The sequence below is a fragment of the Canis lupus genome, chromosome X (assembly GCF_048164855.1).
Source record: "Canis lupus baileyi chromosome X, mCanLup2.hap1, whole genome shotgun sequence".
Taxonomy (NCBI): domain Eukaryota; kingdom Metazoa; phylum Chordata; class Mammalia; order Carnivora; family Canidae; genus Canis; species Canis lupus.
The window spans coordinates 91,959,917-91,976,037 of NC_132876.1; the positions used below are offsets into that span (position 1 = coordinate 91,959,917).

The 16,121-nt window shown below is 36.1% G+C and overlaps 1 protein-coding gene across 11 annotated transcripts in view; it reads left to right on the plus strand.

The window, feature by feature from the left end:
- Positions 1-16,121, plus strand: part of RPGR (retinitis pigmentosa GTPase regulator) — a 74,646-nt gene that overhangs the window by 12,079 nt on the left and 46,446 nt on the right. For all 11 annotated transcript variants that reach the window (XM_072815137.1, XM_072815140.1, XM_072815141.1 and 8 more), the window contains exons 8-13: positions 3,928-4,083; positions 7,062-7,186; positions 8,217-8,402; positions 9,360-9,528; positions 13,610-13,707; positions 14,017-14,082. In XM_072815137.1, coding sequence (XP_072671238.1) covers positions 3,928-4,083; positions 7,062-7,186; positions 8,217-8,402; positions 9,360-9,528; positions 13,610-13,707; positions 14,017-14,082 — 800 coding nt within the window. The remainder of the gene's footprint in view (positions 1-3,927; positions 4,084-7,061; positions 7,187-8,216; positions 8,403-9,359; positions 9,529-13,609; positions 13,708-14,016; positions 14,083-16,121) is intronic.

The following is a 16,121-nucleotide window of genomic DNA, read 5'->3' on the forward strand; positions in this document are numbered from 1 at the left end:
TTTGCCTTCCAAATTTTATATTTGATATGACATGTCATTTTTCAGGATTTTAGTCAATATGGTAAAATATACATACTAGTTGATTAATATGCTTGCTAAATTACTGCCCCCAAATTTGTTCAGCATTAGATTTATTTAAGGCGAGTAGCATACAGATAATACAGTTAGTGAATTATTATATTTTTTTAGTCAAAAGGAAATTAAAAGTTCCTGAAGTCACACTTAATCTTCAGTAACCCAAAGTTAGCAGTGTTGTAGGCAAATTTTGAATGATATCCAATTCTCAGATGATTACTTAATGTTGCAAGCTGATTGAGTGATATTTTATCCTTAGATTTTCCTGTCTTCGATTGCTTTTCCTTGACTTTTTGTTCTAGTCTCAGTCATGCTTATTAAGCGGTGGTTTCCCAGAATTACAGTTCCCAGATGGAATCTTTTTCCAAGTTAGAAATAATTTTTTTCAAGGCCTCCACTCTAAATTTGGAAATAATTCTGAGGTTTAAGATTTCTTTGAATTTCTGCTAACAAAATGAATTTTCATATATTTTTAATAATATTCTATGAATTAAACTTAGAAATTAATGTGTTTTTTAAAAAACATTTTATTTATTAGAGAGATGGAGCAGGGGGAGAGGCAGAGGGAGAAGCAGGCCCCCTGCTGAGTAGGGATCATCCAGAGCCAGAGGCAGATGCTTAAGTGACAGAGCCACCCAGGCACCCCAGAAATTAATCTTTATAAATTATCTGAAAATGTATTCTGTAGGCAGAAACTCAACTTAACCTTTAAATGTTCTGTATTTTCTCTAGTTTATACAAACATTATAGAATTTATTAGGTGATTGAATGTTATTTTAAAGGACACAACTGTTAATTGTATAATAATAATGTCATTCAAATATGTAAAATACCATTGCATAAAATGACACCCAGATAATCCATGATACTTTTAATTATACTTAAAAATTTTAAATGTACTGAAGTGTGATATTTTCTTGCAATATTATAGACTTTTTTAGCTTTCTGTGGACTTAATTTTGAGATTAAAAACTATATTGCCAGAAATTATTCTCTCTGGATTTTTGCAGACTTTGGGATCTCACAGACCAATAAAGTTTTTCTATTTTAATTTTTTAACTTTGTGACAAGAGTATGAAGACCAACAGATGGTTGCAATCTTCTGTATTTGCATTTGGCTAAATATGGGCAATGCATTAAAAATGCAGCCTTTTCGCTATTATATCATAAATAAGGGGTCATTTCAAAACAAAAATTAAATAGCTCTCAGTTTTATTGTAAAAGACACTCTCTTAAATTATATACATTTGTCTGTATGGAAAATTTACTACTTGGCCTATTTTTTTGCATTTCTCCATGGAACTGTGAGAGCTTCATTATGAGCCAGCCCTAGTGAGAAACCTGTGTTTCAAAATACAATGTAGACAGAAATTGTTGTAAATGATAAAGAAATGGGAATGAAGCTCATATTGGTTATCAGTTTGATTAAGTACTAAATTGAATACCTAAGAGTTATAGAATACTTTGCAAGACCCTAAAGGAAAGAATAGCTAACCATCTGTTCTAGATCATTCCCTTCACTAAAGGAAAGGGCTTAGATTAGATGATTCTATGGGGATCCTCCCTAGCATTGTTTTTCCTTTTGTCTATTAACTCTGATCTTAAATTCCATTTGGGTACCATTCATTAAAATACTTTAGAGATCATTTAAATTAGTTCATTGCCAATGGATTTATTTAAAACATAGTATTTCCACGTGACTTTATAGAGGTTAGAAAATACAACTACTAGTTGATTAGTTTCTCCTTAGACTTGAGGAAGCAGTGGGCTGCTGTTGAGAAAGTGTCAGCTTGGAGCGTGGGATACACTAAGTGAGGCAGAGTGGTAGCTGTAATCTGGTATGTCATCCACAGTGTTACCAAAAGCCAAGAAAGTCCTGGTTATAAGATGGGCTCCACAATGAAATCTGGATCCCCAGGAAAAAATAAGAATTTATCCTAACTTCTCTAGATTATATTTGGACAAACTCAGGATCTCTACAGGGCAACAAGTTACTAGTCATGAAATCAAATGTATTCTGAAAAATCAGAATGATATTGATATGAAGCCACCTAATAAAATCTGTTTTCCTAATAAGATATTATTTGTCAACCTCGAATTACATTGTTAAATATCACAAAAGTGATAAGGCCAAAAATTGTATTAGTTGTTTTTTTTTTAATATTTTATTTATTCATGAGAGACAGAGAGAGGCAGAGACACAGGCAGGGGAGAAGCAGGCTCTATGCAGGGAGCCCAATGCAGGACTCGATCCCGGGACCCCGGGATCATGACCTGAGCCGAAGGCAGATGCTCAACCACTGAGCCACCCAGGCGTCCCTGTATTAGTTGTTATATGTAATGTCCTTAGGTTTAAAAAAAAAAGTCTTAGGTCATTTTTTTTTTTTTTTTAAGTAGAAACAGTTATCACTGCTAACCGAACAAGTACCTGAAAGTGAACCCAATAGGATAAGGAGCAAAACTTTTGTCACGTGACTCAGGCTGCCCTAGTGGCCTCATTTCACAGTCCCATCTCAGACAGCCCACCCAACCTAGACTGATCACTGGCCAGAGAGATAGACAGTTGTTTTCATTTACGCAGCATTCTATTATTAACCTAACATTCAAAACTGGTGACATGCCATGTGATTATTAATTAAATTAAGAGGTGGTACTTTTTACACTAAAATAAGGATCTGTTTTTGCCATAACCTCAGTTTGGCTTCATATCCTTGATGCAGCATATATTCTTTAAGAAGTATCAACTCTCCATCTTGTTTATGAAGTAAATGTTATCAGACAGGAAAAATGTAAAACCATATGACAGTAGATAGGTGTTCATCAGCATCCTCCACTGTCAGAATAAGATGAGTTGATTACTTTTTAGAAAACTGCTTTTACAACTGAATGTCCTACGTGTTAAAATCTACCTGAATGTTTTCTCAGGTAAGCCTCACAGCAACTCTGTTGGGAATTCTGACTTAACAGAATTTAGGTAACTGGCCTGCTTGCCACAGCTAGTAATAATGGATGTTTGGACACCTGCCTGAATCCAAAGCTCTGGCTCTTCCTCTTCCTCCTGTAGCATGGAGGGGCGATGTGCAGGACTTTGGAGAAGGAGACCATGGTTCCTGACTCAGGGCCAGCCAGAGTATGTGTCTATAGGGACCCTTTCGTCACCACTCATTTATCCTGTTTTTGTGCTTTTCCTTTTATCAAGAACGTATGAGTTAATGTTTACTAAATTATTGGAGGTCCTTTGGAGTCACTTAAAAATATTAATATAAAGGAAAAGCTTTTGTCCTTCCTTTCATTATTATTGTACTTCCTAGTAAAGGAACTTTACCTGTGAATACATCAGGCATATCTACAATTTTAATTTTAATTTTAATGAGTTTTAATTCTCATGCAAATTCACCTCTGAGATTGTTTTACAAAATAGATTACTCTGTTAAACTGTTTTTGAAAAGTAAGGAGTTCTTCTGTAGGAGACACTACTCATTTGTTTTCTTTAAGGCAATGTAAGGAATTACCTTAATGACAGTTGTTGCTATTTTTTTGAAGAGCTGAGGGGTAATTATAAGGACATGTTAGGTAGTAGTTCACTGGCTGATGTGTCTTTAGCAATTCTTTTTATGATTATATATGAAAGGTAAAATCAGGCCTATGCCATAACTTCTACAATTGTGTGCCTTGTCATTTTTCTCCTCCTTCATCATTGAGAATGTACACCTAAGTATTAGGTATTCTTACATGGATATTTCAAAGGCACTTAACTTTCACAAAAGTTTGAATGTCACAGATTTTCTAGATAACGATGATAGTTTCTGCTTCCCTGCAATCTTTTTCTTGAATTTGCTTATTCCCTTTCAGAGAAAGCCGTGTATACCTTTGGGCTGGGACAGTTTGGTCAGCTGGGTCTTGGCACTTTTCTTTTTGAAACCTCAGTGCCCAAAGCCATTGAGCATATTAAGGATCAGAAAATAAGTTTTATTGCCTGTGGAGAAAATCACACAGCTCTGATAACAGGTACAGATGAGAATTTCTGTTATGTATTTATAGAATGGGGTATGTTTTACTACAAAATAAAAACTATGTGGAATGAATGTATCTAACATAAGCAAAGGAGAAGATAGAAATTCTTGTATTATATGCCAGAGTGTAAAGTTGTAAACTCTTTTAATAGTTAAGTTCGATTTCAAATCAGTGTAAATGATCCAAAGATTTAGAACCTCAGAACAAGTCAGTGAAGTCAGAGGTAATATCATAGTATTATACTTTGGCAGAAAGCTGGACTCCTTTTGAAATTGCACCTGTTTGAAGGCTCTTAACTCTGTTCAGGCCAGAGGGAAAAGTCTTACAAGAAAGAACTTTAAAACATTCTCCATGTTCAGTCTAACCCAGTTACATACAGGCTGAGTAATTTCCTATAAAGCTTTTGCCGCTAGGAGGTGTTTTCAGGAGTAACTCTTGGCTACTTTCTCCACAGTGATAGAAAGGTACCTCAAAGGCCACTAAGTGGATAGCTGGGTCCTCTAGAACTTTTGCTCTGTGCCTTCTCCTTTAATCCAGGGAGATACTGCTTATTTCTCAAACGCAAAAACTAGGTGCTGCCATTTTGGACTCAATAAAGATTCTCCCGTAGAAATAACTCACTTACCTGTAGGTAACTGATGCAGTCCACAATTGTAATTGCTGTGGGACAAAAGTCGGCAGTAATTTCACTATTTCTAGCTCACGTTTCTATCTAGAAATGAAGTAAAGCATTAAAAAGGCAGAAATCATACAATATTTTGAAATAAACCAGATACTGGTATTTCTACATTTGTTTCCTTTTCTCTAAAAAAGCTTCTGCTAAATGGAGCACATCTAATGGTATCTAGTTGGGGGAACTAGTAATCTGCAAATACAATATACTACCATACACTGTTCTTTCTTCCCCAAAGAGCCTTTCAGAGAGAACTACTTGCCCATTTTCAAGTGTCAATGTCCTTGTTAATGTAGCATGAAATAGAACTATATAGAATATAAAGAATTATTATTCAGTCATAGTCCCAGAAGAGTTGTTGATATGTATCCTTACTGCAGGGTCTTAATGTCAATTTCACTGTCCTTACTGCTGTTTTTCATCAACCCTAAATTGCCATTGATGGGAAATACATACTTTTTATGGATCATCTAACACACAATTAGATTATTTGGTTAAACTTTAATACTGCCTTTCCCCCGGATGAAAGAAGTTCTAGCACAAATAATTGAACATTAACTTTGTTTGCATTTTGCTCATAAAGCTTCCTCAGGGGACAGGTGTTATGAATTTTTTTTCTTCCAGGACTAATGAGAGATGTATAATGAGTTATCTGTAAGTTCTTACCAGTTCTCCATTATGTAACCAGTGGCTCATGGTTTAAAAAAGCTCTCGAGTTGGAAATTCAATCAGGTAGCTTGGATCAGAGATTATCTTTTCTTGCTAAAGATAATCAAGTTAAAACACAAAGCCTAATAAAATGCAATTTGGATAAAGAAATCAAGGGTCAGAAGAAGGGAAAAGGATAAGGAATATATATAAAGAAAGGAAATAAATAGCTAATAGTAAGAATTATAAGAGTCTAGATTTGGGGTCTAAATACTGGCTATTGCTTATTAGTAGGAAATCTGTTTTCTGTATTTTTTAAAGATTTATTTATTCGAAAGAGAGGGAAAGCAAGAGAGATAGAGCACACAAGGAAGGGGGCTGAAGAAGAGGGAGAGAAAATCTGAAGCAGACTCAGTGCTGAGCACGGAGCCCAATGTGGGGCTCAGTCTCACGACCCTGAGATCACCACCTGAGCTGAAACCAAGAGTCAGACGCTTAACTGACTGCACCACCTAGGGGTCCCTCTGTATTAATTTTTGAACTTGACACATTACTGAATTATGTTATCATTCCCCATCATTTTTCCTTTAGTTCTCTTGGATTTTCTTAGTACAAGATTACTTTGCCTTTTTAAACTAGAAGTTCCCAGATGTGATCTTATCATTTCCTGGCTTAAAACCATTCATTCAGGGGCACCTGGGTGGCTCAGTCAGTTAAGCATCTGCCTTTGGCTCAGGTCATGGGATCGAACCCTGCATCAGGCTCCCTGCTCAGCAGAGAGTCTTCAGCAGAGAGTCTGCTTCTTCCTTTCTTTCTCCCTCTTCCTCTCCCCCTGCTTGTGTTCTCTCCCTCTCCCTCTCAAATAAATAAAATCTTAAAAAAAACATTTATTCAATTTATTGCCCTTGAGAGTTCAGAAATTCTTAATATGAATTGACAGGGTCCTCTGTGATATGGTTCCTTCCTACCTCTTCAGATTCATCTCATACCACTGTCCCCTCTGTGCTCCAGACACATTTGTTGCCTTTCAGTTTCTTGACTGTGTTATGTTTTCTCTTGATTCAGAGCCTTCATATGTGTTCCTTTCTTACAGCTAAAACCCTGATCATCCTTCAGGTTTCAGTTTGAAAGCCTTCTCTAATCCCTAGACTAGAGGGAAATCACCCTCTTCTGCCCCCTTTCCTTCCCTGGCCCCCTTGCCTTGCCTACACAACCGAGAATTATCTGGCACCAAATGTCAATAGTGCCAAGGTTGAGAAACCCTGGTGTAATCAATGATGTGAGGGAAAAAATAGATTGTTTTGGAGCATGGGGGGGTCAATACAAAAATCTTCTCCTTGAGAAGACAGCATATATAAAGAGATAGTTCATGCTGGGTTGCTGCTGTCCTACACAGTGCCTCACACGACCGGGCTTCCAGTTCACAAACCACCAACAGCTTAGTGATTTATTCTCAGGGTATCTGTTGCATAATGTTATGTGTAGAACCACAGAGACCAAAGAGAGTGTGGAGATATCAATGGATCAGAGTAAATTCAGTGCAGCATTGGAGGGAGAAATTATAATTGCAGTGTAAGTAAATATATGTGTCTATTTACAAATAGATCCATACAAGTAAGGCTTTTTATAATTCTTTCTTCTTGCACTTTAGATATGGGTCTCATGTATACTTTTGGAGATGGTCGACATGGAAAATTAGGACTTGGACTGGAGAATTCTACCAATCAGTTCATTCCCACTCTGTGCTCTAATTTTTTGAGGTTTATAGTTCAATTGGTAAGGGCATCACATTTCCCTGTTTACATTTTCATATTCCTATATTTGAGTCTTTCAGTATTTCATTTTTTTCTTTCAGTATTTCATAGAAAATAAGTACTTTTATGTTTGTATGAAAGAATATCATGGCTATATCTAATCAATATACCCATTTCCTAAAAGCCAAATGTCAGACATCAGGCCACTCAGAAGATCTGTTCCTTTCCTAGTTCTCCTTCTTTGAGCATTGTCCTTTTCACCCTAACTTTGACCTCCTGCTTTGTTTCCTGTGTCTCTTGAGAGCCAGAACTTGTACCATGCCTGGAAGCTTGGTTGTCTCCTCCAGTAGCCAGCAGAGTGTCTGACAATCAATTCTAAATATTTGTTGAATTAGATATTACTGAGACTTATTTGAATTAATGATCATAATAATTTTACAATATTATGAAGGAAAGTTTCAGAGTATGCTATTCTTATAACCATTGTGTAGAACACTATAAAATTGCCTAAAAATCTATGTATTGCAAATACTATACAATGGTTTTTTTAGGCATTTTGTTGAAAATCAATTATTTCTCAAAATCCTTTGAATGTTGGTTTCATTTTTCATTATACCACCATTGTGCACACTTACATTTCCCTCTAAGAACTTTTAAGCATTGAACTTTAAAAGTGTTCATGTTTGGAGACATAATTATCCCAAGAGACTAATTTATTCTTGGATCACTTTTTTCCAAGTAGAACTTCTCTGGGTAAATTTTTCAAGGTGTTAATATTACTCCCAAATTAAAATAACATTTTCTAACTTGTGAGGAGAAACATAATATGCCAAATAAGTTGGAAGTAAAATGGTATGTTACACTTGTTCTAATTTTTAATTGTAGTGTTTAAAGAATACATATTATAATTTGTGTGTTGTGGGTATGTTGGGGGGTTGCAGGCAGACTACCTAGGAAGTCTACCATTAAGAAAATGATTTGTAGCTGAAAATAGTTAAAAATCCATTTGTGTTTGAAACCAGTGTCAATTAATCTGTGGTTTTATGCTGCAGGTGTCTTGTGGTGGATGTCACACACTAGTTTTTGCCACTCCACGACTTGGTGGGACAGAAGAAATGGAGTTAAAAGAAATAAACAAATCTTGCTTCTCTGCAGCAACTTCTCTGTCCCTCAGCAATCTGAGCTCAGGAATTGTACTGCATCAAACTCTATCAGCACGTGTGCGGCGGAGAGAGAGGGTATAGAGTTGTGGCCAGTTCTATATCATTGCATTGCAAAGAAAATGGGAAATAAAACTCATTTTCTTTTTTAATCAAAGAAGAGTCTTTAAAGATAGATTTACTAAATAAAATGGTTAGAGTTGCAGGCTTACAAACTTAAAGCAAATTCAGAGTTAAGCTGTTAAACACACAAATGAGAAAATTAAAATGATCATGGATAACCTTGACTTAACAGAATGGACACAAGGATACAAAGCATCCTTTTAGAGGCCTATCTAGGCACTTCATATTGAATGCTGAATTGTTTTCTTAACTCTAGATGGATTGACTTTTACTTTGCTTTTTATCTTTTAGTTACACCTTATGGGCCGTGGAAGGTTATACACTAGAAACAATGAAATGTGGCAAACAGAGAAATAAAGACTTTAGTTTGAGATAGGGAATGTTCTTTCTCATTTAAATTTAGAGGTTCTCATTCTTTAAAATTATTATTTCAATGACACTTATATTAAAAAAAAGAAAATGTCAAACATTCCTTTTTTAAAAAAGTTACTTTAAGTTCCAAAGCATATTCCCTTTGAAGTATAAAGGTTAAGTTTGGCTTTTTGTTTTGGAAAAGTATATATGGAAAGACCGAAAAATATCGATATTTTGTAGTTGTTGGTTAGGTCTTGTGACTAATTTTTTGTTTCCTAGAGAAAGCAGAGAAAATATACCTGTGCTTTTCCCCATCATGTGAAAAACAGGCTTCTAAATTAACTAAAAATTTAGAACAACTTAGATTCAGAGATAACAGAACAAAACATTTTTGCATCCTTGGGGATTATTTAAAAATGAATGTGGGACAGTGGGCAACTTTGAAGTCTCTCTCTTAAATATTTTTATCAACTGGGGAGCAGTTACTGTTATAATATACTGTTATATATTAAATATATAACATCATCTAAAAGTTTATTTGACCTGTTTATTTTAAAGGAGAAATCACCTGATTCTTTTCAAATGACACGAACACTACCTCCAATTGATGGGATTCCTATGCCACCTGTTTGCTTTTCCCCCAGTCCAATTCCTTTCTATATGGCTGCAAGTAATTGGTCAGGGAAAATGACACCTGAAAAGGAGGGCCTCACGCAGCCAGAACCAGGTAACTCTGTGTGCTCACAGGAAAAGTGTACCTTTTATTCCTCTTGTTTTCATGTTTATCTTAAGGTGTTTCGACAGTTGTTTTCTTCATCATTAGAGACTGACGTCTCATTTGAGCTCCAGTCCAGGGAAACTCTTACAAATACAAAGCATCATCAGTAACCCAAAAAATCCCATGTAACAATAGCAGCCTATTTTTATGGAGCAATGTATAACATATGTAATACCTTCTCTTACATGATCTCCTTTAAACCCTGAAGCAACTCCATGAAATAGGTGGGAGTTATAAACTTTTCATTTTGATAGATATGAGAAGTACGTAAGGCTTGAAGAGACTGAGTGACCTGGCCAAAGTTATTCAGCTTATATGAAGAGAGCCGAATTTGAATGCAGATCTTCTGGACCTGTGTGAAGTCTTGCATTTAGGCAGTATAGAGCATGGGGCATGGGGATGCCTGAGTGGCTCAGTCGGTTAAGTGTCTGACGCTTGATTTTGGCTCAGGTCATGATCTCAGGGTCATGGAATCGAGCCCCACCCAGCATAGAGCCTGCTTAAGATTCTCTCTCCTACCCCTTCTCTCCTCACCCATTGCCCACTCACGTACATGCTCTATCTCTCTCAAGAAAAAAGAAAGAGGGATCCCTGGATGGCGCAGCGGTTTGGCGCCTGCCTTTGGCCCAGGGCGCGATCCTGGAGACCTGGGATCGAATCCCACATCGGGCTCCCGGTGCATGGAGCCTGCTTCTCCCTCTGCCTGTGTCTCTGCCTCTCTCTCTCTCTCTCTGTGACTATCATAAATAAATAAATAAATAAATAAATAAATAAATAAATAAATAAAATAAATAAATACCTTAAAAATAAAAAATAAAAAAATTAAAAAAAAAAGAAAGAAAAATAAGAGCATGGGGTATGGAGTTAAATTGATCTGGGGCCAGATGACAGCTCTGACATTTATTAACTATGTGACTTGCTTTGGGAAAGTTACTTAATTTCTCTAACCCTCAGTTTTCCTATCTTTGAAATGAGTTTAATAATACTTCTTTTTTTAATTTTTTTTATTTATGATAGAGAGAGAGAGAGAGAGAGGCAGAGACATAGGCAGAGGGAGAAGCAGGCTCCATGCACCGGGAGCCCGACGTGGGATTTGATCCCGGGTCTCCAGGATCGCGCCCTGGGCCAAAGGCAGGCGCTAAACTGCTGTGCCACCCAGGGATTCCAATAATACTTCTTTAAGAGAATGATTGAGATTAAAATGAGTTAAAGTATATAAAATATTTAGCATTGAGCCTAGCACTTTTAGGAACCTCTTTATAGTTATAGTCATGGTTATTATTGATACTTTTACCTCACTGCCTTTTAGATACACATTTTATCTTTGAAATTGTAATCCCAGCTCTTTGGCTATTATATACCTCTTCTAAGTAATTTTGTTTATAGGCATTCATGTATCTTAGTAGTGTGTATATGTTACTACAGGGCATTTGCTTGGATAGTAGGGGCAGGGCAGGAAGCCAGGAACAAGAGATCAGAATAAGCACTAGACTTGGAATTAAGATAATTTGAACACCTGGAATTAAGAATCATGGCACAGATAATTTTTAGTATCTTTGGGATCAAGAGCCTAGACAAAAGTTGAGGTAGGAAAAGCAAGAACTGTGGGCCATGGGAATAGAATATTATTTACAACTAGGACCTTAATAATGACCCGATTTCTTAAACTATATTTTTTTTCAAGGATTTTATTTATTTATTTGAGAGAGAGAGACAGAATGTGAGTGGGGAATGGGTAGAGGGAGAGGACCTCAAGCATAATCCACACTGAGCACAGAGCCTGATGGGGGCTCGATCTCACCACCCCAAGATCTTGACTCAAACCAAAATCAAGAGTCAGATGCTTGACTGAGCCACCCAGGCACCCCTGATAATGAGCCAGTTTCTTGAATTTCACACACAACTTTTGCATGCTTCCTTTTGAGATAAGCATCACTGGCACCCTTCAGGCCTGCACATGGCAAAAGTAGAGTCTGACACAGTGTGTACAAGGAAATGAGAAGTTTGTGGTTTGGGGGAAGTTGTTTCCTGCTTCAAGGGATTTGAATGTGAACATATACAGAGTTTTGTAGCTAGATCCAAAGGAAAAGCAATTCCTTATCTTTTTGTGACTGTTTGCTAAAACTGTTTTAAAGGATTTTGAAAGTCGTATCTAAGATATAACATGAATTTTTCTAAATTATTTGCAGACTTCAGTGCGTGGAGGGAGGAAGGTCAGGGGAGACCTTGCTGAGAAGGTGATATTTAGCTAAAACATAAAGGATAAGAAAGACAGCCACATGAAGAGAGAGGTTATGGCATTCTAGGCAAAGAAAATAATAGAGGCAAAGGTTTGGAGGAAGTTTATAAGAAAAGGAAAAAAGACCATTGGAGCTAGAGTGTGGGGAAAAGGCTAGACAAGATGTTGGAGAATGAAAATGTATTCATGATTTTATAGGCTATGATACGCCTATTTGATTTGAGTGTTTTTCTTAAGTGCAATAGAAAGTCATTAAAGGGTTTTAATCAGTGAAGTGATGTGCTCCAATACAACTTACATTTTAAGATGCTCACTTTTGCCTCTGTATGGATTTTAGGGAGGAAAGACTAAAAGTAAGTAGAATACTTAGGAGCCTTTTGCAAGAAATGATGGTGTGTGGTCTGGAGTGTTTACTGTGGATAGAAAGAAGGGGGCAGATTGGAAGTACATTTTAGGCAAAGAAGTAACTGAATTTACACATAGAGGTGAAGGAAATGGAAGAATCAAGGGTGATTCCTAGGCAAGAGGATGGTTGACAGGCTTGAGGGGAAAAAAATCGAGCTTGAGATACCTGGGAGACATCTAAGCAGAAATCTGGAGCAAGCAGTTGAAGGTGCAAGCCTAAAGTTCAGAAGAGAGGTCTCAACTAGAGAAATACATTTGGAACCTGACAACACAGAATTGGTATTTGTTGGTATTTACAATCCATAGGACTTGGTGAAATCACCTGTTAGATAGCAGAGTAGCAAGAGAAGAGAGCTCAGGATTTGGCCCTAAGAATGTCTAACATTTTAAAGAGCCAGCAAAGCTTTCCTCAGCCCTGTCAGCTGGTAGGGTAAGAAGAGGGGAATCGAGAGAGTAGGGTCATGAATTCAAAGTACTGCTCAGAGGTCAAGGAAAAAGCTTAAAGAAGCATCCCATGGATTTGGCATCATGGAGAATACCGGTGATCTTGAGAAGATTCCCAACACTTGGATGTGATTTCTCATGCCAGTACATCCTATGTTTTATATTCCCTCCTAGGCTATAAGTTCTTGTACTAGTTATCTGATTCTGCATAACAAGTGGCCTTAAAACTCATCTCACAGAATTTGTGAGGGCTCAAGAATCCAGAAGCAGCCTAGCTTGAGAGGGTTTCTGCTCAGAGTGTTTCATGCATTTGCAGTCATGCTGTCAGATGAGACTGTAGTCACCTGAAGGCTCCACTGGGGCTGAGGGATGCTCTTCTGTGCTCACTCATGTGGCTGTTGGCAGGAGGTTTTACTTCTTCAGCATGTGGACTTCTCCCTAGGAATGGTCCTCACATGACTTCTCCCAGAGGAAGTGATTCAAGGAAGACAAAGTGGGGGTACCAAGACATAAGCTGCAGTAACATCACAATTGTGGCTGCTTTGTTTGGTTGGCCATATAGATCAACCTGGTAAAATGTGGAAGGGAATGACACAAACGTGCACATGTCAGGAGGATGTACATCACTCGGGCCCTTTTTGGGGACTGACAGTCAAAGCACTGGATATCTGGGTAGTATTTTTTCCCAAAGGAATAGTGTTTGCCTGTTCATACGAATGAAGCAACTGCTATCTATCTCATCAGCATCGAAGTTTTTAAACTTCCAGAAAGAGACTTTAAAACCTATTATCACTATGAATGAATTCCATTCAATTCTCTTTACATGAAGTTAAGGGACTTTAGTAAAATTATACCTGTACTTTATATTACAGAATAATTTATTACCCAGTTGTCTTTCAATTTTCCATTGAAAGCTGGTTTTCTCTTTTCCCTTTTAATCAGATTATTTTCGAGATAACATGGCCAAAGGGAAAGAAACAGATAATTCTTCGGCAACAGATTCAGAAAGCCTTGGAGAAACTACCGATGTCTTAAACATGGTAATGATTTTCCCATTTATCTGTATAGATATGTTTGGATTTTAGTTCATAGTGTATTCACGTGTGTGTGCTGTTACTTGTTAAAAAAGCTTTTGGTTTTTGTTTCATTTTGTTATTTTTATATATGTTTGTTATTGTGTTGAGGTATAGATTACATACAATACAATTAATTTTGGTCCTTATATCTTTAGTATGCAGTTGAGAGTAGATTGAACTATTTTGTGTTAATTTTATATATAAGAATGTGTAAATATATAATCTTATATATGGTCTTTATTCTTTTTAGAACATATTTTTTATTTATTGCAGACACATATGATGAGCCTGAATTCCAATGACAAGTCCCTAAAATTATCACCAATTGATAAACAAAAGGTATAATATAGAGAATTATTTTCATTATGGTGGGTAAGAACAGTTTAAATTCTATTTTTTCTTGAAAGGTTTCTGGAGCACAATGAAAGATAAGTATTCACTTACTTTAGATTTTAAAAGAGGAATCCATTGTAGATAGCCTCAATTTGGATTTGTTCTGTTGTTATATATTTCCTGTGATGCAACAAGAGTGACAGAATTTCATTGCTGAATTTTACTGTTTGGTGTCACTAACAAGTCACAGTAGCCACATTCTCTTAGCATCAAAGCAAAAGATAATTATGGCAGTTCATAAGTAATTGGAAGAGGCTACTGTTTATCAGAATGATTCTTGGACTTGGGTTGCATATGACTTTGGTTGAGTTACCATGTTATCCTCAAAGATGATATTAACATCTTTTCTAGCTCTAAAATTTGGTGGTTTTAGTGAAAATATTTGATAATTTCTTTTCCAATGTGTGGAATGGGTTTTAATCTCTCACAGAATTGATAGCATGAAAACAAATTTAAACATTTGGAAATTAATCAGAAACCATACATGGGTGATAGAGACTTTTTAATGAATAACAGATGAATAGCAAGAGGAAGAAGTAATTGATGGTTTTCACAACCCTGGAGAGATAAATGCCTGTCCTTAAATTCTTTGCTTCTCCTGGCTTTAAAGACCAGTGAGGTGAAAGGAAGGAGAGGTTTGGCGATTAGAAAAGTAAATTGGAGAAATGTAAATTGAAGGAAGAAAGCTTATAGACAACATTTAATTTTCATTTCCAGTGCTTTTGCTGCATTATTTAGTTAAAAATCCTTTAAGTCGAAGTCACTGAAATGCAAGAGGATCTTGCTGAATTATAAAAATTTAGTGCTAGTCTTTGTTAGTCTTAACCTCTGTGTTACTGAGAGGCATAGTGAATAACAGCATTCCTTTTGAATATGAGAGAGCTGTTGTCCTCACACAGTGTGGCAGCTCAGTGAGTGTTGACTGACTTCATTGATTACTATACTTGCAAACAGATGTCTTTCCTGTGTCTTCTTTCCTTCCTCTTCTCTTAGACTGAGGGCTCTCCCTGTTTTGTGCTACTTGATTGTGCTAGGGAAATAAAAACACATACATTTAAAAATCATTTCTGACAACTGGGCCTCTGTCTCTCTTTAGGGCACTTGAAAGAATTGTGATTTTTTTAAAGATTAGGACCTAGAACAAACAGAAGGAAAGCACTTCCTTGTAAACTGACTTATATTTTATACTTCGTGTAGTCCTTTTAAGTAGAAGCCTGACCAGACCTTTTTTGGTGAATGAAAAAAGATTTATTATAGTATTTCCATTTATTAATTTTTAACTTGTGCTGTTTTAAATTTTTTAGCATAAAAATGACCTCTTCCTAGGCCTAGCACTCACCACAATTTATAACATTTGATTTAGTGAGGTTTTACTCTCCAGAAGCCCAAATTCATCAAGTATTTTAATTCATTAGCTTGTAGAATTTGGATCAACAATTTGATTTTTACCTTATTTTGTCCAGCAGGAAATTATTTTCATATTCTTAATGTATCATTCAAATCGCAATGTTTAATTTCATAAAATTTATAAGAATCTTAACATTTTACCCTAAGTATTTTTTCCACATAGTGGTTAGTTTCATGTATCCAAGTTATTATAATTAAATAATACAACAGACAAAAGGAAGAGGGTCAAAAATTTGTTTTGAAAAGGAACATATTGTTTAGTTATGTCACTAAAAAGATTTCATTGGAGTTTTCAGATTTGTCTTCTAGAAGTAAGCTATTCATTTTTTCCAATATTTAAGAATTTCATATTTTAATATATTTAATTTTGTGAATTTCAAAAGACCAATCAAAATTTGACAATTAAAATAATAGGGAAGGTAGGAAAATATGAAACTGAACCCACAGGGCTGCATGCAGGATAAGAGTACTTTTTTTTAACACTATTTTGCAAAATCAGTCTGGAAATATATTTAAGAATTGACTCAGATTAAGAAAAGGGATAGAGAAGAAATATTGATGGTCCTGTGTAAGTAGTG